Here is a 23,729-nt window from a genome sequence, read left to right as displayed (position 1 = left end):
CTCAAGACCGTGTGCTCTGTTTGTGACGCTGCTTGGCCCGTCATCCTACTACTAATTATCGCTTGAGCATTTTGCACACCTTTTATATCTCGGCATTTGCCCAGGGAAACCGTGAGGGCAGACGGGTCATATATGGCATAGTTCCTTCATTTTCGAAATCCAGCCACAGCTTCAGTACATACGTTTATCAATCTGTTACCTTCCCCTCCACTGCCCAGTCCAAACCCCCTCGCCCTTCCTTCACGTAAAAGCCATTCCTACATAACCCCGTCAAATAAAAATCTCATCTAAAAAAACAAGATCTCAGAGATTAGTTGCAAAAAGTGTGACGGCACTGTGGTATAATGCTCTTTCCTCCAACCACTGGACTGTTACAAAAGAGCCACTAGTTCGAGTTCCGCACCGAGAAGTACGTTTCGTATCTAAGAACAACATTCCGTGAAAGTCCTAACCGCTCTATTGACTGCTCCTCTCCTTCGAAGCGGTTTTCCGTTTTCCTGGTTTTTGAGGAAGTGCGTTTTAGTATCAACAAACAAGCCCAAATACCAAAATGGGCGTAGAACCCACCTACACATTGTGCTCATCGGCTGTCCCCGTCCCCTTTTGGGAGCGTTTCCGTTGTGTTAGATATATGCTTTTAGGGGCTAGTGGGGATAGGACACGTGACCTTTTCTTTTAGCGCCTAGGATTGAAGGAATAGATGGGGATGATGGATGGGAGGAAATCTCGCGCAGGGCTAGCTGTCTAAAGGGTTAGGCAGAGAAATGTAAGCCGGGGGGCTCTACGATGGTCTCCCCAATCAACCTTGGGCCTGACGTCTCATCATACTATATAAATCACATAGCTCCTCGGACCCCTAGTCCACAATATATCATGCGGCCTGAAAGGCTATAAGAAAGTAGCCACAACCGTAGCTTCTACAGTTGATATGACGTTGGAGTTAACGGTTGAAATTGGCTCACAGGTGGAGATTCTTGGAATCCCACTCAAGTTATCAGCGCATCCTTCCTCACTCTCCTATTGGCTTAAGGTTCTATGTTATTGGCCTAGTATATGGCATTGCGCGATATCTGGGCAATAATCTGACGTCTGACTTAGCACTTGTTCAGGTTTCTGGTCCTTGATTTTTAATCTAAATACACCATGAACAGCCTACGGGGTTAGCCCACTCGTTTTACCCTACAAGTTTGGCAAGAGAGCAGTCGTAAACTATGCGTACGATGATAGTGAAAACCCTCCTCGACATCTTGCTACCCGTCAGTAGCTGCACTACGGCATTTCCTGTCACCGGCCAAAATGATACAACATTCCTCCCCACCGCATGCTAAACAGCATAATTTCTCGCAAGCAAGGAATAATCACCTCAACAGCCTCAACTTCAACTCTCGAATCTGGTCTCCTTTGCCTCTCCGTCCTATCCATGCTCTAGCTATTACCCAATCTCTCACCCACCCTAACACCGTACTTGCGTGAAGTGCTCGCAGTAATATCCCCCAACACCCAAAACGTAACCGTCAATCCTGCTATTCCCCTCGGCCGATTCACAGTCTGGCCCGCCACACAAACGGCCTTGGAAAGAATCTCATCTCTCTCACACCTCATGGACTGATCCATAAACCGCCAAGCTATCTCTAGCACGTGACGTGATCGCCGACTCGTTCGCCTTACAACTACGATCCTGATAGCGGACTGTGGCATTATGCCGCGTACAAAGAGTGGAGTTACCTCGATTGTATGGCGTCGGTTTTGCCGTACATGGTGTCATCTACGCACCGCAACTTAACGGGTATGAGGCTACAAATCGACATGCTTTACCGCCATTGCTGGTAGACGGGATTATTAGTGCATGGATACGATTGGATGAAGACTGCTGTCTGGGCGAACTCGGTCACCGCGGCGAGTCCGTATGTATGGGGTCGCAGCCCAGGGTGGTTTTTATTCGGGATACTGTAGTGGACGGTTGGGAGGAAGCTTGTGTTGGACGGCAACACCGAGAAGAAAAGAGTGATCGGAAAAGATTGTGTGGCTTGACGAAAGATATCGCGAATCACCTCGCTCCTACCCTAGCATCGCGCTGGGCAGATCAGGAGACAGGGGTGTGGTGGCAATTGCCTACATTTTTCGCGCGAGAGGGGAATTGTTCACTTTCTTTCTGCTAAAGGGTCTGAGAATTAGATTGCTGGAGCATTCTCACGATGACGCTGGGAATTAGGCTGAGAGTGAGTGTCTGAATGCTCCAGCAATGCCCGCGTATGACAATATGGAGAATGTCTTTGTTATTGACACTGGGAATGGGGTTATCGGATATAATGCCACGGTACCAGTGTGCAGTCTCAACTCGACAGCGAGGTACGAATATTACACGCAAAGACCGATTGTGCAGAATGGGCTGTTGGGAGAGGCAGCTTTCGCGTTCGCGGGTTTAGAGGCGGAGAGGTTCCGAGGTTAAAATATGGCGTTTGAGGCTGGGGAACCTGCACGGCCACTAAAGCCACAAAATTTCGTCGCGAAACCACCTAATATCATCTGATCCTCCTGCGCTCCTACCACGTCTCCCGACTTTCAACACATCATGATTTCGTATCGCTGCTAAAAATACTGCCGATGGACATTCTGCAGGCTGTGGCTTGACACTAGCTGTGACATCATGCCATAGCGAGGGTAGGCGATGATATACGCCACGGAAGCAACCACATTCTGCAATGGGGCCGTTGTACATATTCCAGGTACTAATAGTATACAAGAAGTTTGTTCACCATAGAATTTGTTTAACATTCTACACATTCCACACATTCCACACACATCTTTTAGCGTCGCATATTATACCCATCTCTTAGTCTTGTTGTTCTTGTAATCGTTTGTTTAATATGCATTCCATTCTCCGAGCTTTTCCTGTGCTCGCAAGTATTGCGAGCGTTGTGCTGGCAGCCCCTACTCCTGTTACTACTGCTTGTCCTTCCGCTTCTACGGTTTATGCTCCACCGTCTTCACTCCCAGCCATTCCCACCCTTGCTGTCGCCATTACATGTTCTCTCCCGCCTTCAGCGTCAACTACGCCGCCCTCTACTCCTCTTCCTCCGAGCGGTGATCCTTGGTATAGGCCACCTGACAACGTCAACTGGTTGGCAGCGCAGCCCGGGGACATTCTACGCCTTCGACCTGCTCCAGGAAACGCGATCGCCAATCTCAAGTTCCTCGACACCTGCGTTGGTTTCCAAGCCTACAACATCCTCTACCGGACGACTGACAGCCACTATAAACCAACATGGGCCGTGACTACAGTCATCGCCCCTTTGCATGTAGGAGACTCGCCCCATTCGTTGCTATCATACCAGCACCCCTACGACAGCGCCAATCTCGACTCCAGTCCTAGCTATCAAATCTACAAGGACAGCTCCTTGCAAACCGCTATTGGTCTCTTCCTGAAAAGAGGCTGGTTTGTCAATGTGCCCGACTACGAAGGCCCCAACGCCGCCTTTGGATCAGGTGTCATGTCCGGCCATGCTACCCTCGACTCCGTCCGAGCCGCCTTGAACGGGGCTCGGGCGGTAGGTGTACCTGTAGGTGCGAGAGGGGAAATGTATCTCAAGTACGCTATGTATGGCTACTCGGGTGGCTCCTTTGCGACTGAGTGGGCAGCCGAGCTTCAAGTACAGTATGCGCCTGACCTACGCTTTGCCGGAGCCGGAATCGGTGGTGCCTACCCCAACATCACAAGCGCACTTGCCAAAATCAGCAGCAACTTAAATAAGTATCCAGCATATATTGGACATCTAGGCAACATCACTGTTGGCATCGCCAATGAAAACGAAGACGCTCAGGCCGTGGCCATGGCTGCCCTTGGGAAAACCTCTTGGGCAGATACGATACAAGCCGTCAAAGATATGAATCTGCATCCCGATGCACTTCAGAAATTCATCAATGACGTTACCCAAAACCCAACCGTACGATCCATTCTCAATCGTGACGGCATGATGGGCTATCACGGTGTCCCGCAGATGCCTCTCTTGATTCATCGCGCGGACGGAGATCAGATTAGCTCAACCAGCGATACGACGAAGTTGTATGACGAATACTGTGGCGTCGGAGCGAACATCTACTATCACATTACTCCTACAGAGGCAACCAATTCGGATCCGCATTATAATGAAGGGTATGTTGGCACAATAATGGCATCAGAAGGGCTCAACCAGATGTTTAAGGGAACGTTTCCCAAGGGCTGCCAGACTGAAAATAGTGCAAACTGGCCTTGGCCATTTACGCTATTGAACTAGAGTGAGACATTTAGGTGATTCGGGTTGGTAGATATAGATTCTAGCCTTGGGTTAAAATTCGAATAGAGGAGGCACTTTTGAAGAGTTACACCGTGCAGTTTGCGCCATTACGAAGTTACAGTATATAACGGGACCTTTCATCGTCTTAGTTTTGATTGTGCAGCGATTCCCTTCTGTGATGTACCTGCACTGTACGAAGCTGATAGGTTACATGACCGAGCGATATACATAGGCTAGTGCGGTTCGGGGGTAGATTCTCCTGGGACGGCTGGCTGCTTGAGGCCGCGCAAGCACCTGACGCCAGCTCTTCACCTTAGTATTCTCGTAAAATATAGCTAGTCTATCCCATCCCACACTGCACCATGGTGCCGTCGAACTCGTCGTCACATCTAGTGTTGAAAGGCATGAAACATAGACGGCCGATTTCCATTCTCATTGTTGAGATCTTAGAATCTAATTATCACAGCTTTCACTTGAAAGCTACACAAGCACAAATCTGCGACAGAGGCTAGTACATTTAGCAAGTTACAATTACATAAGTGGACGTAGCATAAGTAATATTCCCTGTATAGCCCTTCAGAGCTTAGCATTAGCTTTGCTCTATCAGCTCTAGTTTCATGTAAAAGATTCCTAGTCGCCAACTACTCTGCTATATTCACCAGCTATAGTGACAACTAATAGCCATGCAGCTTAACGTAGTCTCGACCCTGTAGCAAACGCTCATTTGCCACTCATCCATCTTCTAAGTATTCCCATCTCCTGCATCATCGCAAGAATGTAGTCAGAGACTGCTAGTCACTTCCCTAATGGCGTATATACTGCTTATGCCACTTGCTACAACAACTATAGAATGTCGCCATCTTAAATTCTATAAATACTAACTACCTAAGGAAGATATAAGAGAAAGAAAGTAGGGAGTAGTTAGGAAGAGGCTACGTTAATATATATGTTACTAAGAGAGTGCAGTGTATTTGTGCGACTGCAGCAGCTTGACTATCGCCTCGTGCCCGCGCTCTGCCGCCTGCAAGAGTGGAGTCTGCTCATAGATGTCCTTTGCGTCGACATTGGCCTTGCCCGTCTTAAGCAGCTGTTTGACTATAGCCTCGTGCCCGCACTCTGCCGCTCGCAAGAGCGGCGTCTGTTCATAGATGTCCTTTGCGTCGACATTGACCTTGCCCGTCTCAAGCAGCAGATTGACCACCTTCTCGTGCCCAGCCGATGCCGCCCGCCAGAGTGGCGTCTGTTTACCGGTGCCCTCTACATCGACGTTGACCTTGCCTTTCTCAAGCAGCAGCTTGGTTACCTCCTCGTGGCCGCCTGATGCTGCCCACCAGAGTGGTGTCTGTTTATAAATGTCCTTTGCTTCGACGTTGACCTTACCCGTCTCAAGCAGCAGCTTGACCACTGCTTCATGCCCGCCCGATGCTGCCCGTAAGAGTGGCGTCTGTCCCCCATGGTCCTTTGTATCGACGCCGGCCTTGCCTGTCTTAAGCAGTAGCTTGACCACCGCCTCGTGGCCGCCCGATGCCGCCCGTGAGAGTGGCGCCTGTCCCCTATTGTCCTCTGTATCAACGTCAACCTTTCCTGTCTTAAGCAGCAGCTTGACCACCGCCTCGTGGCCGCCCGATGCCTCCCGTGAGAGTGGCGTCTGTCCCCTATTGTCCTCTGTATCAACGTTGACCTTGCCCGTCTCAAGCAGCAGCTTGACAACAGCCTCATGCCCGCGCTCTGCCGCCTTTCAGAGTGGCGTCTGTTCATAGGTGTCCTTTGCGTCAACGTCGACCTTGCCCGTTTCAAGCAGCAGCTTGACCACCGCGTCGTATCCAGTCGATGCTGCCCGCCAGAGTGGCGTCTGTCCCCCACTATTGTCTTTTGCTTCGACGTTGACCTTGCCCGTCTCAAGCAGCAGCTTGACTACCACCTCATGCCCGCCTGATGTCGCCCTCCAGAATAGAGTTTGTCCACAAGTATTCTTTGCATTGATGTCGATCTTGCCTGTCTCAAGCAGCAGCTTGACCACGATCTCGTTCCCGTTCTGGACTGCCCAAATCACGGGCCTCCAAACATCCTCAGCTGTCGCATTCGCAACGCCCAACACGTTTCTTTTCGACAGCCTAAGCAGCAGATCGTATATATCTGGCCTCTGCCCTGACGCGTAGAGTATGTGTCGTAGCCAATATGCTTTTGCATAAGAGTAGAAGTGGAATTCATTTACCCAACACGGCTGGAATGGCTTACGCGCTTTTGCAAGAATGTTGCTAATATTAACGCTAACCTGCTTGTTAGGTCTTAACAGCTTTAACGCAAGATTTTGAGCGTGGCTTGAAGAATCTAAGGTAGATCGGATGATTCCAGACGGCGCTGATCCTATGGCCATCTCTCGCACTTTCATCGTGGATAGTTCAGTTCCAAAGACACCGTAACTGAGGTAGGTAATAACAATATCTGCTATGGTCCTCTGTGCGCCATCAATCGTGAATGGTGTGTTGGTTGAGTCCCTAAAACCACATAGGAGGAATTGCCTAACACTGTGGTGCACAAACCGTACGGTGGACTCTTCTTCATCAACAGTGAGAAGGCACCCGCAGCATGCTAATGTCGAATATACGTCATTTATAAGCCTGGAAGGATTCCAGACAGCATCCCCAGGAACAACGCTTAAGGCTTCTCGAAACTCGTCTGTCGTTAATGGACGGGAGGCCGCCATGATGAGTTGTAGTATCAGTATCTGGTAGGAGTCTCCTGGCCCCTCCGACCTCCGTAGAATACGAGAATATGTCTCTGGAAGATCCTTGGGAAGGGTTGCTAGCGCATTCCGAATCCCTTGATCGGTTTTTATCGCAGATAAAGTCCGAATTTGGAGAGCCACCCAGAGGAACATCCCTTGGTATCCTTTTAAGAGAGCATCGCGTATTTCCAATATTAGGCTAGGTTGTCCTATCACCAGCGCTCGGCTCACTAGGCGATTCTCCAACTCCGCCTCGATATATGCCTCAATTTCGGGATTTTCATCAGGGATCGAAGCAATCTCGGCGGCCGTGAACCGTCCAGAACTCAATTCTAATGCACTATTAGGCTCTGCTCTGAATGAGACACAAAGAAGCAGTGTAAGTGCTTCCTGGAGCTCCCGGAGCTGTTGAGCCAATATTTCTCTCTCGGAACAGTCACATTCATCAAGGCCGTCAAGGACGAAGTACGCTTGGTAATCAGGTGGAAAGGCGCGACGGAGACATCTAAGTATTGTTCCGAAACCCAGGACTGTACGTGTCTCATCGCAGAATTTTGCTATCGTAGTAAGGTCTGGTATTGTACGGAGCAATTGTCGTGCTAAAGAACGGACCACTGTCTGTGCCTTTAAGCTTTCAGGAACGTCATGCCTGCAAAAGAAGTAGGCTACGGCAATATTTTTGCTTTGAACATGAGTACTGAGGTCGTCGACAATATTTGCCAGCATAACAGACTTGCCTGATCCTAGCTTGCCTGTATATATAAGTGTACAAGATTTCACTTGGGCTTTCCACTCTTGGTATTTAGGGTCCCGGCAGAAGAAATTCGCGTTTCCGATCTTTCGAGTTTGCTTCCATGTTGTCTCATAATCGTACTTGGAGCAAATATCGAGGACTCGTAGATTGGTGGCCAGCCTTTTCTCATAGGGCGCAGATTTAAAGAACTTGCTTGATACAGCCCTGAATTGGGAGTTCTCTTCAGCTTCTTCTTGAATCCTCTTGGCCATCAGCAAGCTTATCTCCTCCTTAATTGAACTTGCCCAGTGATCGAGATCTGATTGAAATGCTTTTATGTCTGAGTCGCTTAGAGCAGATGCAACTTTTTGAACGAGTGACTTCTGTGTAAACTTTAATAGCTGATGGCAAAGACGAACTACTACGATGAAGTATTCGAAGAGGTGTGATTGTAGGCTTTTCGATCGGGGATAGAGTAGAGCCATGTTTTGGTATCGTGATGCTGTACAGCCAATCTTCATGAAGAGTGTCGACAACTTTTCGAGATACGACAAGAAGTTTCCCATTGACTATGAAGGTATAAGTAGATAAAACGGTCAAGCTTAAGAACACTGACTAGCAACGATATGCGCACTAGTGACCAGACGCCACATGCGATTATATTCTGGGAGCCACCTACTACAACATCTCCGAGCGCAGCGAATTGTTGGACCACTTGTAGGAAATTTGTGAATCGAGGTCCAAAACAACGACCACGGACCTTTTCAGACAGCCGGCGGTCAATCTCAGCTGTGAGTCGCATGACATCGCCAGGAGTCGGAGGGGAATCAAGCGATTGAGACCTATAATTACGGAAGACAGTTTTATGGTCGTTCGAGAGTTCTGCTTCAAACTGGGAAACAGCTTGAGCCAGGCGAATTTCGGCCTTCAGCTGCGAAGCCTTTGCCAGAATAGAAGACATCCCAAAAGCCTTGGAACTGGAAATGACGGTGCGGAGCGCATCAAACTTTATGCGTGGACTTCCTTTGAGAATTGAGAAGGAAGATGAAAGTTGAATCAAGTGTCATCGTGAACCGAAACCAGTGACTAGATTCCTGTTCATCACACGAAAATAACCCTACAGAACGAGACTTATCATCGGGGTAGCCGAAAGCCGCCTTCTTGGTGCCTCAAATGAGTCTTAATAAGTCCGATCAAGGCTTCGAGCGATGGGTGAAGAGAAATTTGAAACTGTGTGCCACGCAGGCTGTCAGGCCATAAAGCTGCAACCCCGCTGCCAGTGAGGCTTACATGGTCCAGTGTGGTTCTGATTGGCTGTATGAATCTCCAGGCAACAGTAGCGGGATGGCGGAAGGCTATCCTGTTGAACGAGCTCTTCATACGCCAAGACCTTTACCGCAACTGCCCCACAGCCAGGCTCCTTTTTATCGAGGGCAGGATTAGAATGTGCCAAAAAGTTGAGTGCATTTGGTCAACCCAAGTGTTTGCCAGAGCCAGTAGGAAGGATGATCCACCTGCTGCCGCCAAAGGGTGGCAGTGATATAAGAGATAGGAATGAAAGATTGATGAGCAGTTCATCTCGAAGTTGTGCTTAACATGCACCACGCTGCTGCCAAACCAACAACGCTATCAGCCAATGCTGCGGATGAGGAATAGGGAGGTTTAGTGGCCGAAGCTGCAGCCTATATGGCAAAGCCAATCCCAAGCCCTGCATGGGGACATGCAGGGAATATTACGTGATGATACCACCATGTCTGCTTATACGGCTGTGACATGTTGAATGCCTTAACCTTCATAACAGATCTACGTTGTGCAATACCTCTTTAATAGATAATGCCTTCTCCAGCGCATTAGCAGAGGAACTAGAAACGTTCGACTCAACCTCTACTAACTACTCAGAAACATTAAGGCGAAACAAAATTTAATGATATCTTCCGATTCTTCTCACTTCCTCGGGAGGTTCGCAACCCAGTGCACGATTACACTTGAGAAGGAGCCTTTATCAACTTTCGCGGGTGGAATTTTATCTATGCTCCTAGCCGAATGCTCTGGCCTGCCCTGCAAGTTTTGGTGGAAACTACCTTGCGGGCTGGTCACGAATAAGTAATTCCCTACCTGGGCATTAGAGCTGTATCATTCACGGTCTCCTACTCCAGGTGCTAAGCTAGACAATATGCAGACAAAGAGATACTAGGACTCTTAATGCTCAGTCGAGGACGGCATCCCACTCTACTTGACAATGGAGGGTATTGCCGAGCTATCGCGGACTCACTGACTTCATCGGATGGCAGGCAGGTCAACCTCGACCCTTCATAGTTGAGCGAGCGGATAATCTTTCGCCTAATTCAAGGCCCGCATGAGCCTCGGAGCATAAGATGTAACATGGATTCGGATCTACCTTACGACCACTGTTGACTCCCAAGCAGTTTGAATGTCAACTTTCAATATGACTTATGGTTCTTGGAAATCCTGCTGATCGACTTTGTGCGATTTCGATTTATACTCTAAATTTTCAAGCAGTGGGAGGAGCGTTCTCTACGTGGAAATCAACGAGGAACAAGATTAACTGTATGAGGGACTGAGGAAGCCGCTTTGGGCGGAATGTGGGAAAGTAGCCAAGTCGGGAATTCAGAGGCATAATGACAGCTCAGAGTTGAGATGTGAGGTGGGACCTGTGGAAGATACTGCTGATAGCTGGGATCCATGGGATTCTGAGTATTATTGTGGAAAGGTTGAAGGGTGACTGCAACTAGGTTGCCTAAGTGTAGTCATTTGATTGTTGGTTCGTTGTGAGTGAATTCCTAGCGACTGGCATTTCCTTTCTCTTATCGAGCTATTAGAGCGAAGAGTTCTACTATACATAGATATCTAAATTCTTTTCTGAATTCCTAGGTCTATCCCCCAACAATCATCTTCCGAACCCTACTTCTCCTTGTTGCCTTCAAACCTCTCCAACCTCCCAACACCAGTCTTCCTCAATCTTGGTCCAAAAACATATAGAAGCATAACCAGCGGTAACCCAACACCTAAAACAAGAAATGCCAGCAAAGCAACACCCCAATTGATCCCAAGACTCTCGAAAAGCTTCGGTCCGAACAATGGAAAAGCGCCTGCAAAAATACACCGCAGGACTGAAATCGCAGCAAAAGCGGAAGCAGGGTACTGGAACCCATCAATAGTGTATAACTGAATGGCCATCATAATGTTCATGGCCCCGATAGAAAAAACGGCCATTCCAACAAGCGGGATGATGAAGTGAGTCTTGAGGGCAGTGAACCCGTATAAGAAAAGGCCACCAGCTGTGACTATAGCACCAATTATACAACTTATGAGACGGGACTCGGGTTTGTACTTCACTTGGCCGGTGGCAGCGTCTTTCTTAAATATAGTCTCCATGACTTTAACAGTGACGATTGTTCCAATGACCATGCCGATGCCGACGGCGAGGAAATCTGTGCCTACGATTCCGACAGAATGGTGGTATCCCAGACCGAAGACATCGGAGTAGGTTACGATGACGAGGTAAATCACGCCAAAGATGACGGAATAGAATATCGAAGCAAGGAGGAGGGCTGGATCGAGTATGAGGTAGACGATGGGTCTGATGAATTGGCTTAATAGGAACCCAAGGCTAGATGGATGAGGCTGGAGGTTTAGAACTGTGTAGAGATGACCGTTGGTCTGAGGCGCTCTCTCGCGGCGCAGTTTCTTCTGTAATATGCGGGGGGCGTAGGTCTCGGGAAGAAATATCATGCCAAAGGCGGCGAGCAGACCGCTGGCGATGGCGGGAACCCAAAGCGTCCATCTCCAGGATGCGAGTTGGGACATCCATCCTCCACATACTGGACCGAGAATAGGACCTAGTATTGGTCCGAGCATAACAGCACCAGAAGCTTTAGGTCTCGCTTCGAGATTCCAGATGTCAGCAACAACACCCCCAATGACAGCAATAGCGGACGAGCCACCGAGCCCGGCAAGGAAGCGCGTAACGATGAATTGGGTGGGCTGCGATAAAGTAAGCAACCAACCGGTGTAGTCACTACAGAGTTGTACAAACCGTCTTTGAGAAACCTCCACCAATCGAAAAAATAACAAAAACAATGTTACCACCATTTATTATAATAGCTCTACCATACATCTCGCTAAGTGGAGCGAGAAAGAGCGGGCCGACTGCATACGCAAAGAGAAAGACTGAGACCTGAAGAGCGCCGACAGTGCTATCAGTGATGTGTAGATCGTCCATGAGGAGGTGCACGGAGGGCGCAAAGATGGTGCTCGCGAAGGGGGATAGGAAACCGAATGCCCCTATGATAGCGGTAGTGCCAGCCTTCTTTGAGAAAGTCCAACTCTGTTTCGGCGGCTTAGCTCTTGTAATGATTTCAGAGAAAGGTGGACCGCAAGCATCGACTTACTCGTGGGTGCTCGTTCTTTTCTTCATCGAGGACAACAAGATCTAAAGGCTCGAAACTTTAGAGAGAAAGACGTAATTGGGAAGAGACATACTTGGATCTAAAGATCGGAGAGAGAATCCACTAATGAAAACTTTGTCAGGAGATGACTCTTGCGCCATTAAAAGCTCTTCATATCGATCATTAACGGCCTGTTGGGGGGTTATTTGGTCGATACCGGTATCTGAGGATGATCTTGCTTTCGACTCGGTGGACTCCATTTTGGGATCCTAAATGGATTGGCAATAAAGATCGAATGTACGGAAGTTTTAGGACGCAATAATGAGAGTTTCTCCTAGGCTAGCAGAGAGCAAGGCCAGATCTTTTATACATTTCAGGCACCGATACGAAGCAGTTCAACATTGTGGCCCCGGTAACAAATGGAACCTTTAAGTCGGCCGACGACCGGTGATAAGAAACCCGTGCTGAGAGAGTAATGTTCATGACAGTTCTTGGCATCATGTGAGCCCGTAATAGGGTTCAGTATTGCTTGGTCCTGGTAATTTTCTGGACGGGCCACTAGTATGTAAGAAGTACGTGAGGTAGATTCCTACGCACAGCTTTCCTTCAAAGGGGACATATTTCAGCGATTGAGTACGTCCAGCTTTGGTCGTGAGGAGCAAATGACGCCTCCTAAATGACGTCATAAGAGTTGCACCAATGTCAATCTTATGATCAATGGGGCATTTTTTTTCTTCGCCGGGCTCATGAACCGCATCCGTCAAGTGCTTCGAAAGATGTCGTTAGAGCGAAGGGTCGGTTAGGATTTACGGGCGCCTGTGTTTCGTTCCCCCTAACTAGGCTAGGTTAGACTCATGATCCTATCCCTTAGTGTGCATCGGTGTTAGGCGGCCCCGACGTGCGGCCGACTTCAGCCATCCTTCATCTCGGGTCATCCTCGGTCGCCCACGAAATGAAAACCATGGGACGCCAGCATTTTCACCCCGACTAACACCGATCTCCTCCATTTTTCGTTCTCTTCTTTTCCTATCCTTAGCTCCTAAGAGATGCGCAACCGGCAGATCCAAACCTGTGATTGGTGTCGTGAGTCCAAGCGTCGTTGCGACAAAACAAAACCAACATGTTCGCGGTGCCTGCGGGCAGGCATTGTTTGCTCATTTAGTACATCTCTGAATAGAAATGGAGTCTTCAATAGCAATTCTTCATCACCAAACCCGCTGACTGCGGAAGACTGGCCCTATTCTCAAACCAGTTCACTCGAGCCCAGGGTGGAAGGGGGCTCGGATGAAGTGGGTTCTGTTGGTAAAGTAGTTAAGAGACGGGTACGGACTTGTCTGTCATGTAAACGATGTCATCGTCTCAAGGTGAAATGTGACAAGAAACTCCCTTGCTCCAGGTGTTGTCAGTCTGGCAATAGCATGAAATGCAGTTACACTTATCAGAAACACACAACGAATCAGCCATTGTGCCCCGCCGATCCATTTACCTCTGCTGGAGAAAACCTGGAGGCTGTTATCACCTTGTGGTTCTGGCGGCGTCGAGGTTCAAGCCACTTCAGGGCTCTCTTATCTCGGGTTGGTTGCATCATCGAAAACTGACCCTGACATTGACTGATGTATTGTAGATCCAGTCACTGGCCCATTTTGAGACTCCTCATTTTGCCTTGGCTATACAGGAACATAGCGAAAACCATAGAATTTCTGACCTTGTTCTTCCGGGCAACTTTCCCCTTGGCAGCCCCCAAGCAGCCAAATACTCCTCAATTGAAACGGTCCTTGCTCTTATTCAAAACTCCCACTCGCGGTGCCAATCATACATTGAGCATTATCTCAATTTGTACCAGCCAATCCACCCAATTGTAGATGTGGAGGTCTTCCAGGGCGAGGTTGCAGAGTTTTGGAATAACCCACATGAAATGAATCTTGGCTGGCTTGCCCAGTTCCTCATGGTACTGGGCCTAGGAGCATTTGGAGCATCGAGGGAGCCAGAACCTGCTGAGGACTTCTTCTTCGCTAGCGAAGCATGCTTGGCAAAGACACCCTTTCTGTTCCGTCCGAGTTTGTCGAACTTGCGTACCCTCTGCCTTACGATAGTTGCGAAGCAAGTTGCTAATGCAACCTGTTGGGCTTTGGATTCATGCTGGTCTATGATTGGTCTCATTGTCCGGTTAGCGATGATGCTGGGACTGGATCAGAACCGACCGCCACCATCCGTGGACGCAGCAGATCTTCACAACGAGATGGCAAATCGTTGTCGTTTATGGACAATCATTATATATTTTGATATCCAGATGTCCATCATCTCTGGGATGTCATCGGTCCTTCCTCAGGATGCCATCGCCGCCTACCAAGTCCCTCATCTATCAAACCCTGGTGGGACTGCGATCTATTCTTGGGAATCCATCCTTCTGGAATCATTTCCGCTCATATTTCACGTTCTAGCTCGAGCAAACTCCAGCACACACGAGATTGACTATGAAGAAGTCCTGCAATACGATATGGAGATCCGACGTATGATGCGCCGGGTAGTACCGGTTGAAGGGAATGGCCTTCTCCGCCTTTCTTTAGACGTTTTCTTTAGACGAGTTCTTATGGTTCTACATCGCTGCCACTCCCTACATCCGAATGCGCCAAACGCACACCCAGTATCGTACTGGTCGTCCCTTGAATGCAGCCTAGCGCTCCTCGTACACCATCGCGAGCTCTGCGACGACCCATGCCTTCCTCCAAATACGTCCCTGGTCTCACGCTTCTTCATGATGGATTTCTTTGCTGCCGCGCTCACGATCTGCATTCATCTCCTTTGGAAAGATGCTCCTCTTGCGGCAACTATGACGCGTGAATGCCTTATTCCTCCCCGCCAGACCATTCTCGATACCATTAAATCATGCCAAGGTATTTGGCTACGAGAAGAAAACAAGTCTGCCTGCTTTCGAACTGGATGCCGTCTTCTGGAAACAAGCCTGGACAAGATTGAAGAGACTACTACCCAGACTACTACCTAGACCACTACCTAGACCACTACCTAGACCACTACCTAGACTACTGCCATGGATATACTATTGATGTCCAAGGTAGTTCATAAGATATTTTCACGACTCAAGCCCTTACGTTCCGCCCGGGTCGAAGGCAGCGCAGTTCTAAATTGCGGAATGGATGCAGAGGAGCCAACATAGTTGTTAAATTAGTCTTCGAGCTACACCACACCGACATCGCCATAGAGCGAAGATGGACCGAAAGCCTTGGACGCTTACAGCAATGCTCGCGTACGAATGTTGTACATGTCCCTCGCCGCTCCATTCCCCGCTCTCACCCCTTAACGAAATATGACAGGTCCTAGCTCACCTCCGCGACAGCGTGCCTTTGGATAGGGGTTCTATGATGCTTCTGCCACGACTTTCAAAGACCCTTTGTGAAAACAAGACTCGACATCCAAGATAGCATTTCAAGATGATGGGAAGTGAAGTTCGACCTTGAGGGCGGGGCATAGAAAGGCAAAGAAACCGCCCAAGGGCCAATTGTAACGGTTAGCGTTTTACGGGGACTAGTTTCAAGACTCCATCCGTGGATGGAAGGATTTCTGGTTTTCTCTGCCATGTGCCTTACTTCTCTTAGTACTTTCTCTATCCTCAATCTAGTAAACAAAATGCATGTCTCTTATATATACAAAAGGTGCTAGAATATTTATAAATCTTCCCATACATGCGTGGATGCGAATTCGTCGGATCTCTAGTTATGGCTCTCTCTACGCTTCTTACCTTTCTTAAGTTGAACACTTCGCTGCCGGATTTCCTGACAATGTTATTAGCACCCAACCTCCTAAGATTACCCTAATAACTTACCATGCCATTCCTTTTGATCAGGCTGATCAGGGCTGATGTAACAGTCTTCATCCCTTAGTTTAACCCATGTGCTATTCCCATTTACTTTTGTCCCATCCTTCCAACACCCTGTTGACATGTATCCCACATATGCAGCACCGGGAGTGATAGGTGTGTTCCCACCTGTTGCGTTCCAGCTCCGTTGGCAAGCCGGCTTGTCAAGATCGGTGCAGGCATGGCAAGTAAAGCCGTTATTGCTTTTGGGGAAGAATACCTGTATCCGTATCTAAGCATTACAGGAATGTAGATAAGAGGGAAAGCGTATACTTGATGCTGAGGTGCCTGCCCACAAGACTTTAAATCTTTCTTCAAATCCGCAGATCCAGCTATGAGGTACGTCTCGCTAATCCAACATCCGTACTGCGTCGTCTGTGCAGTTCCTACTCCTTTTGCTAACACCCCACCTTTCTCGCTGTTGGTCACATTGGCCGCCCATAACCAGAGTTTACTGCCGCCAACAATTCCTTTCGAGTCTGGCATCGTGGTCGTAGTCCAGCAGGTTATATTGATGGGGGTTGAGTCGTAGAAGTCGACGAGCTCGTGATCCATTTCGTCAGCATATGGTCGGCACCATGTCAACCCCGTTTCGGTCTTGACGGTCATGTAGGGAGATTGGCGACGGGTGAGAGGTGACGCTGCATGAGTGAGAATGTGGAGTGCGAAGAGTGGGAAAAGAATCGCGGAGGTGACCATGGTGGTGTGTGATAGAAATCTGGGAGCCGAATACAAGGGAATGAAGGTTAGATTCCTAAGTGAAAGTGGGGAATTTGAGCTTAAAACGAGCCTGAGGTCTATGAAAGCGTGTTCAAATCCCCGAACCACAGTCTTACGGTGCGTTATTGGAATGCACACGCGTAAAAATTAATTGCCTTTGCAATTTGTTGCCTGGAACGCTAAATAGCAGCCGAATACTTAGATTGGGATGGCTCATTTGCTATGTGTTGGACTCGGATGCTATCCCGGTTACGGACCGGCTTAATTCATACTTACGTGATTAGAACCCGGGGAACGAATGTTAATTAAACGTCGCATATTCTGCAGGCAATGCATTCGACAAGCGGCTGACTATTACCTAAAACACCACCAACTCTACAACGGTAAGAGATATTAATTATCTACAATTTATGTCTTAGTTTGTAGGAATTTTCGTATGTTTTTAATATATACAAATATTGTGCTCTGTTTCTTTGCAATAGCTATAACGTATTCGACAAGTTTGTGCGCTAAGGATTGTTAATAGGGCGGGCTGTTGCCTCAATGAATCCAGTAAACAGCACCATAATAACTCTGTTCTGCAATCGGAACTGCGATATTGGAGCAAACTTGGAGAGAGACAACATGTGTTATATATATGAGTGCCTGAGCCTCCCAGAACGCATATAATGAAGAGATAACCCAAACAAGGAAGAATCAGGTGAATAATAGGGGGGAGAGGGATTAATTGGTGTGGAGGTCATGTGATCGTGGAGGAAATCGTGCGCTTGAGTAAGGGTATATTTGTATATACATTTCTAGAAGTTGAAAAGTTGGAAATATGCACAGTCGTAGGCTTTGCAGGAAATTAAAATTAAAGCCACTGACAATTGAGTAGGGGGAGAAAATGAAAAGAGAATGACAAATAGTGCAACTCCACAAGAATGAATAAATGGAGGGAATATATCTGGATTGAAAACCGTAGACTTGGGTATTAGGAAGGGATCTGTACAAGAAGTGAAATTAATGACCTAAGACCACCTTTCTTCGGAAATCTCCTCTCTTTTTCATTTCGCATCGCAAGCTCCCGTAGCCAGGCTTGCAATGGTTACGCCAGCAGAAGCAATACCAAAAACCTGGCCAATATATGGTGTAAAAGATGCGACACCAAGGATTCCCTGGAGCCAGCTCAACGCACCACTATTATCAGAGCAAGGACAACGCACTCTGAACTCGACGGTAGTCTGCTCATGCCATTGCTGGTTTGTTTGCGCAGCAATTTGGATTTCGAACCTGCCCGCTCGTGGATACAGCACTTGCTCCCAGCTGAGTTGGTGCTTGTCGAAGCGTCCTCCAGGGCAGACTTTGTTGCCCTTAGTCCTTTTAGCCTCTACCTTTGCGCCAATTTCTTTGATCAAAATGTCTGCAATCTGTTCTGGCGTCGTATCGTTGTAACCAGGTGAAGCCCTTGGAATTTTGAGGGTAGGGAAAATGATCTTGCAATTCGATCCGCCAATATCATATTCTTTGGTGGTCAGCCGGTTCTTTACTGCTTCTCTGAGATTCGCGAAGGCATCTTTGGCGTTGATCGGCTTTGGGGACGCATTCTTCACTCCCCCACTACTCGGGCATTTAGAATTCGAGACAATGACAGGTTCGTCGTCGAGGGTGATGTTAGTGAAGCGGACCTCTCGCTGAATTCGGGTGCAGCTGAAGATCAGGCGGCATTTGAACCCGTCGGTATCCTTCCCGAAGCTCGATTCCTTGTAGCACTTAAATGGTGCCCCATCTAGCTGGGCATTTCCAGCAACCGGAAGATTCGCTTTAGTGCCCTTAGCGCCATCGGCTGGAAGACCCCATACTTTGAATTGGTGGTTAGAATTAGGGAAGCGGGCGGAAATAGCATCGTCCTGGGATTTCCCGGCGTCCCAGTCTATGTGGTAGTTGAAACCGTCATGTCTACTGGGGTCGTGAATTTGTGTTTGGAGGACTTTGTCTTGATATTTCTCGCCCCTGCGGCGGGCGTAATCGTCTTGATAGTAAAACATGCGATCTTGAATCTTTAATTCTATTCCCGTTTTGCCATTGTCGCACGCGGTTAGCAGAACCACCTCATCAGGATAATCTGCACCAGATTCCAAGGGAGCAGGAGCAGCGAGAGCAAAGGTTGATAGAGCAAAAAGCGTGGTGATAATGAAGTTAACCATAGTGCTGATGTAACCAGAGGGAGTTTCGAACGTATAGAAGAGGTGGTTAAAAGGAGAGTGGAAGATGTTGGGTGATGGGAATGAGAAGCAGAATGCAGCTTGAACACTAAGATATATGTGCTTGATTCACTCTCCCTGATAGAAGCTGTGAGCGTGCACCAATACTGAGGCTTCTCGGCAACTCCGCAAGACCGCTCTGCAACTTGAGGTCTCATCTTGATCTGGCTTGGCGAGGAGAGGCGGTAAGCAGGATGATCTGAAAATGATTACCCAGCAGCCACTGTTCTGCTCAAGCAGAGCATAGCCTCACCAAGGAGAGTGCCAAGCACAAGAAGAAGCTGAGGGCAGGCACAGAAAGTTCCCTGCATTAATGGTCGAAGACTTTGTATGCTCCGCCTGAAAATTCTCTGCTAGAATACCGAAGCAAGTTAGCTCGTTCCGATAACATAAGCGAATGATTGGCTACATGAGTGAGCAAAGAACGATTTGTGCACAGCTGAAATAATCCCCGTTCAGCCTCGAATCCCCCACCGCCGGGTGGGCTGGACGTTAAAGGTTGCTTTGGTCGCAATGCATGAAGCTGCAAGGTGTTAGAGTGCGCTGTTACGAGGCGGGAATGAGAAACTAAGAGAGAAAGTGGTGTCCGAGCCTTAGCTCGTGATGTCCATCCCCGCCACGAAAAATTATTTATACTTTTTGTCTTCAGATTTCAGCGACCAATCACACGCCACACAGGAACTAGGGAACTCACGTTCTGCGTTCTAGTATGCCTTGTCGCTGCCGTTATAAATATTAAATATTGTTGTTCCACGTCCTTCCAATGCTCTTAGTTGCGTCGGTCTACTGACTATTTGCAGATCCCTCGTTGTTCCTTGAAGCTAGTGAGACGGCGCTGAACTTTAGCCGTTCAATGGGGGAAGACGGAGCCTCATAGTATATAACCAAGGGTTATGATGATTTTGCTCAGGTGATTACGGTCGCGATGTAGGATGAAGAAGCGACCGCCATATTGTGATCGTGTTTCTGCTGCGAAGGCTCGTAACTTGCTAACCGCGTCTTGGAGGAACAGTGAGAAGGACTCATAGTTCCTCAGCACGCAAAGACACCGGTGTCTTTTACTAGACCAATGTTACCGAGAAGGAGCAAATTGTTTCCATACACATGGAATTTGAAAGTTCGGTAGAGTAGCTGTACAACGGGCATTTCAAGGTGGAGGTCGGAGGAAATCTGAAATTAGGGTGGAAAAAGAGATATTCTAAGGAGTAGAATAAACCGGCTAGCTCAAGCATACATGGTAAGTAGAGTAGGCATTGTTGAAGAATGTCCGATCACGTGCGTTTGGAAAAGTGGGTTGATCTGGATTTGTGGCAAGTAGAGAAAAGTGATTTGGGGAATGTCATCGGATTAAGGGCTCTTGGAGTATCAGGGGCTGGGGAGGATGCTTCCTGATTGAGGATGCTAAACGTGTATAGAACAACTCAGCCTTCTGCCACATGAAAACTGTGCCAATATGTTGGGTTTGAACAGGCGATATGCGAATGCAGGGTAGTTTATCGTATGATCAACCAGCCCTTAGAATTCAATGGACCATCAACTGAAAATGAGTAGCTATTAAGGGGAAACTAGTAGTTGGTAATATGATGTTAAGATATATCTGGAAGGGTGAATAGAAGTAACAGATGCAACTCTCTTACCCACCGTCAGGAAAGGACGAAGATGACGGTTAATCAACAGCTCCAAGGCTATTAGAGGAACGAATACTCGAGATACACGTTGATCTTAGGATTTATCAAGATTCCGACAGTACTTACCTGGGACCGAAGTTCCATAACACTAACGGGACATATCGTTGCACAACACACAACGCCAGCTAAGATCGAGGAATATATGGTCACGTTTATCCTGAGAAGAGTGGGACTAATCGGCTATTCTTTTGTATTGTTAATGGCATAAATGCATCTTTGTGAGGATAAAGGATGTCCCAGAAGTCAGGAAAGCAGGGTGAGGGAATATGGTGAAGTTCAAGGCCTTGGCGCCACCATTCCCGAAAAGACTTCGGGCCGATTTAGTACCCCAACGTCGAACCTCGGAACTTCGCCATCAAATGAAACAACACTCCAATTTTATTTATTTATTTTCCATCCTTAATGGCCCGTGGGAAATTGATAGTGTTCGAAGGGTTGGATCGCGCAGGAAAGTCAACACAATGCAAGATGTTGGTTGAGGGACTCCAAAAGGATGGCTTGAAGGTGCGACATATTAGATTTCCCGGTGAGTGATAAATCGAGCATTCCAACTCTTCAGAATGGTTTCAAATCTTAGGTGAGACGAACCAGTCTACAAGTTAGTGTCGGGTAGGATCTCACGTCATTCTGTCAAACGCTGATTTGAGACTGGCGCAGATAGAACCACACCAATCGGACAAATGATCAACAGTTATCTCAGTGGGCAAAGTGAGCAAGAGGATCATGTGATTCACCTGCTTTTCTCTGCGAATCGGTGGGAGTTAGCGTAAGTCGATTCGTACTGCTTTTTTTCTTTTCTTTTCAGAACGCTTCGCTCGACCGGAAGGAGAATATTAACATAGGGCCTAGAGCATCTATCCAAACAGACCTCTCCGCAGGAATAACTATCGTGATTGACCGTTACTATTACTCTGGGTGCGTGTACTCCGCAGCAAAAAACAATCCAAGTCTGGACCTCACATGGGCGCGGCATCCTGAGGAAGGTCTTCCACGTCCTGATCTTTGCCTTTTTCTTGACATCTCGGCCGAGGATGCGGCAAAGCGAGGTGGTTATGGGACGGAGAAATATGAGAAGAAAGAGATGCAGGACCGCGTTAGGGAACTTTTTAAGGAGATGATGGAGAGCACAGAGAAGAATGATTTCGTGCGGATTGACGCAGGAGGAGCATTGGAAGACGTGCGACGGAGCGTGTGGGAAGCCGTTCAAAAGGTTATTGAAAGGGCTGATAAAGAGCAACTTCCTCTGAGATTCGTTGAACCATGGTAGCTCCTCTATTTACATAGACATCCATCATTAGGCTTTAGCGGTTTCTTTGCCACCACCATATCGAGCTTGGCCTCCAGTGAGTCGAAGTCATCATCCTCATCATCAATCTCCTGTATCCAGGTGTCCTCCAACTCATCCTCGCCCTCGAAATCTAGTGGTGCGACTGAGTCTGACTCGGAGACGCTGCCTACTTTCTTTGGCCGCTTTGGGTTGAAGAGGGCTTCAAGTTCTTTCTGGCCGCGAGTGCGGAGACTGAGCTCCTTGACCAATGTGGACCATTCAAGAGGACTTCGGCATCTGGGACAGGTACCTTGGATCGGGACCAGAGAGAATGGAACTCCTTCTTCCGCAAGAAATTTTCTCGAAAGGCAGCTCATGTGAGATATGAATCGGCATGAGCCTACCGGGCAAATGAGAATCAGTGATTTCGAGGGATGCAATTGATCTCTGCATACTCCACATCGAGATGTCTTCCCATCTTCAACCAAAGCCTTCGACTTTTCAACGTGCATCTTGCAATCCTCGTATGCCACGGGAATTGCTTGAATGACACTAGGTATCCCAATCACCTGACTCTCTGCTGTTGGTTTAGGTGTTGCAATTGGTAGCTCCGCGGGTGTAAGCTGGATCAAAATGCTGCCCCGCAGCCTCGGCGTCATCTTTGTCGTGTAGGTCTCCCAAAGCGTGAACACATCGGGCGCAAAGAATCTGACCTGCAGCGGCCAGCGCACGAAGCTCTTTACCCTAAGCAAGTAGTGTAGATTCTCGAGCCTGGCTTTGAGTGACATGGGTGGCCGTGCTCTGGGTTTCGATGGCGAACCGGTTGTTTTCTTTCCCCGGCTCTGCATCTCCTCGATGCGAGCAACTCGAACATCTCTCTGGATATGGCGAGTCAAGTGTGTGTTCTGCCAGGCCCATTCGAACTGGAGCGCGGCAAACTTGGAGGGAAAGCCTGTGACTGTGCATGTCATTTCCCAGGGCCGCATCCCCTGCATTGACGTTCGTTTTGCGCCGCCCTTGCTGTCCCCATTGTGCTGGCTGAGTCGCCTGGCGGGGTTCGGCGTGGAGCCGATATAGTAGGACTTGTGATTTTTGGATCGTAACAGGTAACAGCAATAGAATGCGGGCATTGGTTTGTCCATGACTACACTCACTGTCGGTTGCATGGGAAATATGTGCTATCAAGGGGAGTGTTCGGGGCGGCGAAAAGCAACAACAAAAGGAAGGCAGTGGTCGTGATGCACAACAGGCAATTTACTGATTGGCCGGGTTTGGGCGGCGGTCGCAGTTTAGTCGGGGCCATCTCGAGAGGTGGAAGCCCTTGCAGCCAACGTCAAGCCACGGCCTGCCGAAATATTGGCTCGTTCGCGCCATCTGATATTGAGGTACAGGATGTACGCTGTAGCCGAGGGACACTTCACCGCATCTGCATTATATCTATAAATCGTACGACTGTGTTGAGACACTTTGCATCGTTGAATGTCGAGAACCGTAGTTGGCGGCCTTGCGGGAGATGGGAGGCTAGGAGTCATGATGAAACCTACATCACTGCACTCGTACCGCAAAAATGATATTTCGCCCGCTATCAGCAAAGGTTGAGGGATGAGAAGCTATTTAGAAATCTAGAGGGAAATCATCTGCTATCTGGAAATGTGACCGCATCCTCGTAGATTGAGGTATATTTCTTTGTTGCATGGGATCGGGCGTGGGCCATTTCTATGGTTCGACCCAGGTTCGCTAGTGCGCCAAAAGATCGTGCCTTCGTGCTCGGCTTCTTCCTTCCCATCTCCTCC

General features: G+C 48.3%; 11 protein-coding genes across 11 annotated transcripts; 4 read left to right on the top strand and 7 right to left on the bottom strand.

Annotated features, from left to right (window-relative positions):
• The first annotated feature begins 2,714 nt into the window (after positions 1-2,714).
• On the top strand, positions 2,715-4,596 carry BDR25DRAFT_266203 (LIP-domain-containing protein). Its single transcript, XM_033686966.1, has one exon. It carries the CDS (start codon positions 2,868-2,870, stop codon positions 4,272-4,274), a length of 1,407 nt encoding a protein of 468 aa, XP_033544653.1. The 5' UTR covers positions 2,715-2,867; the 3' UTR covers positions 4,275-4,596.
• A 630-nt stretch (positions 4,597-5,226) lies between these two features.
• Positions 5,227-5,451, bottom strand: BDR25DRAFT_233645 (ankyrin; the record flags this gene model as incomplete). Its single annotated transcript, XM_033685447.1, has 1 exon — positions 5,227-5,451. A coding segment is annotated over one exon (225 nt), but the record flags the coding sequence as incomplete, so codon positions are not given.
• Positions 5,452-5,556: 105 nt separating this feature from the next.
• BDR25DRAFT_266200 (ankyrin) lies at positions 5,557-5,985 on the bottom strand (the record flags this gene model as incomplete). The annotated part of the gene is made up of 1 exon (XM_033686965.1): positions 5,557-5,985. A coding segment is annotated over one exon (429 nt), but the record flags the coding sequence as incomplete, so codon positions are not given.
• Positions 5,986-6,012: 27 nt separating this feature from the next.
• BDR25DRAFT_291179 (uncharacterized protein) lies at positions 6,013-8,696 on the bottom strand (the record flags this gene model as incomplete). Its single annotated transcript, XM_033688575.1, has 2 exons — positions 6,013-8,304; positions 8,370-8,696. The coding sequence occupies 2 exons, from the start codon at positions 8,694-8,696 to the stop codon at positions 6,013-6,015; spliced, it is 2,619 nt and encodes an 872-aa protein (XP_033544650.1).
• A 1,961-nt stretch (positions 8,697-10,657) lies between these two features.
• On the bottom strand, positions 10,658-12,441 carry BDR25DRAFT_335674 (MFS general substrate transporter; the record flags this gene model as incomplete). Its single annotated transcript, XM_033693036.1, has 4 exons — positions 12,239-12,441; positions 12,148-12,188; positions 11,793-12,083; positions 10,658-11,740 (listed from the first exon to the last, which is right to left on the bottom strand). The coding sequence occupies exons 1-4, from the start codon at positions 12,402-12,404 to the stop codon at positions 10,658-10,660; spliced, it is 1,581 nt and encodes a 526-aa protein (XP_033544649.1). The 5' UTR covers positions 12,405-12,441.
• Positions 12,442-13,113: 672 nt separating this feature from the next.
• On the top strand, positions 13,114-15,148 carry BDR25DRAFT_291173 (uncharacterized protein; the record flags this gene model as incomplete). The annotated part of the gene is made up of 2 exons (XM_033688574.1): positions 13,114-13,718; positions 13,769-15,148. Exons 1-2 carry the CDS (start codon positions 13,191-13,193, stop codon positions 15,146-15,148), a joined length of 1,908 nt encoding a protein of 635 aa, XP_033544648.1. The 5' UTR covers positions 13,114-13,190.
• A 1-nt stretch (position 15,149) lies between these two features.
• Positions 15,150-16,746, bottom strand: BDR25DRAFT_395026 (uncharacterized protein). The gene is made up of 4 exons (XM_033698346.1): positions 16,292-16,746; positions 15,986-16,238; positions 15,920-15,935; positions 15,150-15,723 (listed from the first exon to the last, which is right to left on the bottom strand). The coding sequence occupies exons 1-4, from the start codon at positions 16,715-16,717 to the stop codon at positions 15,543-15,545; spliced, it is 876 nt and encodes a 291-aa protein (XP_033544647.1). The 5' UTR covers positions 16,718-16,746; the 3' UTR covers positions 15,150-15,542.
• Positions 16,747-16,757: 11 nt separating this feature from the next.
• BDR25DRAFT_358077 (uncharacterized protein) lies at positions 16,758-17,715 on the top strand (the record flags this gene model as incomplete). The annotated part of the gene is made up of 8 exons (XM_033695884.1): positions 16,758-16,855; positions 16,926-17,014; positions 17,083-17,121; positions 17,221-17,242; positions 17,292-17,364; positions 17,397-17,438; positions 17,494-17,568; positions 17,647-17,715. The coding sequence occupies 8 exons, from the start codon at positions 16,758-16,760 to the stop codon at positions 17,713-17,715; spliced, it is 507 nt and encodes a 168-aa protein (XP_033544646.1).
• On the bottom strand, positions 17,602-18,924 carry BDR25DRAFT_374034 (uncharacterized protein; the record flags this gene model as incomplete). Its single annotated transcript, XM_033697308.1, has 1 exon — positions 17,602-18,924. One exon carries the CDS (start codon positions 18,922-18,924, stop codon positions 17,785-17,787), a length of 1,140 nt encoding a protein of 379 aa, XP_033544645.1. The 3' UTR covers positions 17,602-17,784.
• Positions 18,925-21,071: 2,147 nt separating this feature from the next.
• On the top strand, positions 21,072-21,735 carry BDR25DRAFT_178350 (P-loop containing nucleoside triphosphate hydrolase protein; the record flags this gene model as incomplete). The annotated part of the gene is made up of 3 exons (XM_033684187.1): positions 21,072-21,195; positions 21,327-21,435; positions 21,519-21,735. Coding segments are annotated over 3 exons (450 nt in total), but the record flags the coding sequence as incomplete, so codon positions are not given.
• A 206-nt stretch (positions 21,736-21,941) lies between these two features.
• BDR25DRAFT_291167 (uncharacterized protein) lies at positions 21,942-23,102 on the bottom strand (the record flags this gene model as incomplete). Its single annotated transcript, XM_033688573.1, has 1 exon — positions 21,942-23,102. The coding sequence occupies one exon, from the start codon at positions 23,100-23,102 to the stop codon at positions 21,942-21,944; it is 1,161 nt and encodes a 386-aa protein (XP_033544643.1).
• Positions 23,103-23,729: the final 627 nt, after the last annotated feature.

This window comes from Lindgomyces ingoldianus (assembly GCF_010093535.1).
Source record: "Lindgomyces ingoldianus strain ATCC 200398 unplaced genomic scaffold BDR25scaffold_27, whole genome shotgun sequence".
Taxonomy (NCBI): Eukaryota; Fungi; Ascomycota; class Dothideomycetes; order Pleosporales; family Lindgomycetaceae; genus Lindgomyces; species Lindgomyces ingoldianus.
The sequence above is the reverse complement of the archived record's forward strand: the minus strand, read 5'-3'. Positions and strand labels throughout refer to the sequence as shown.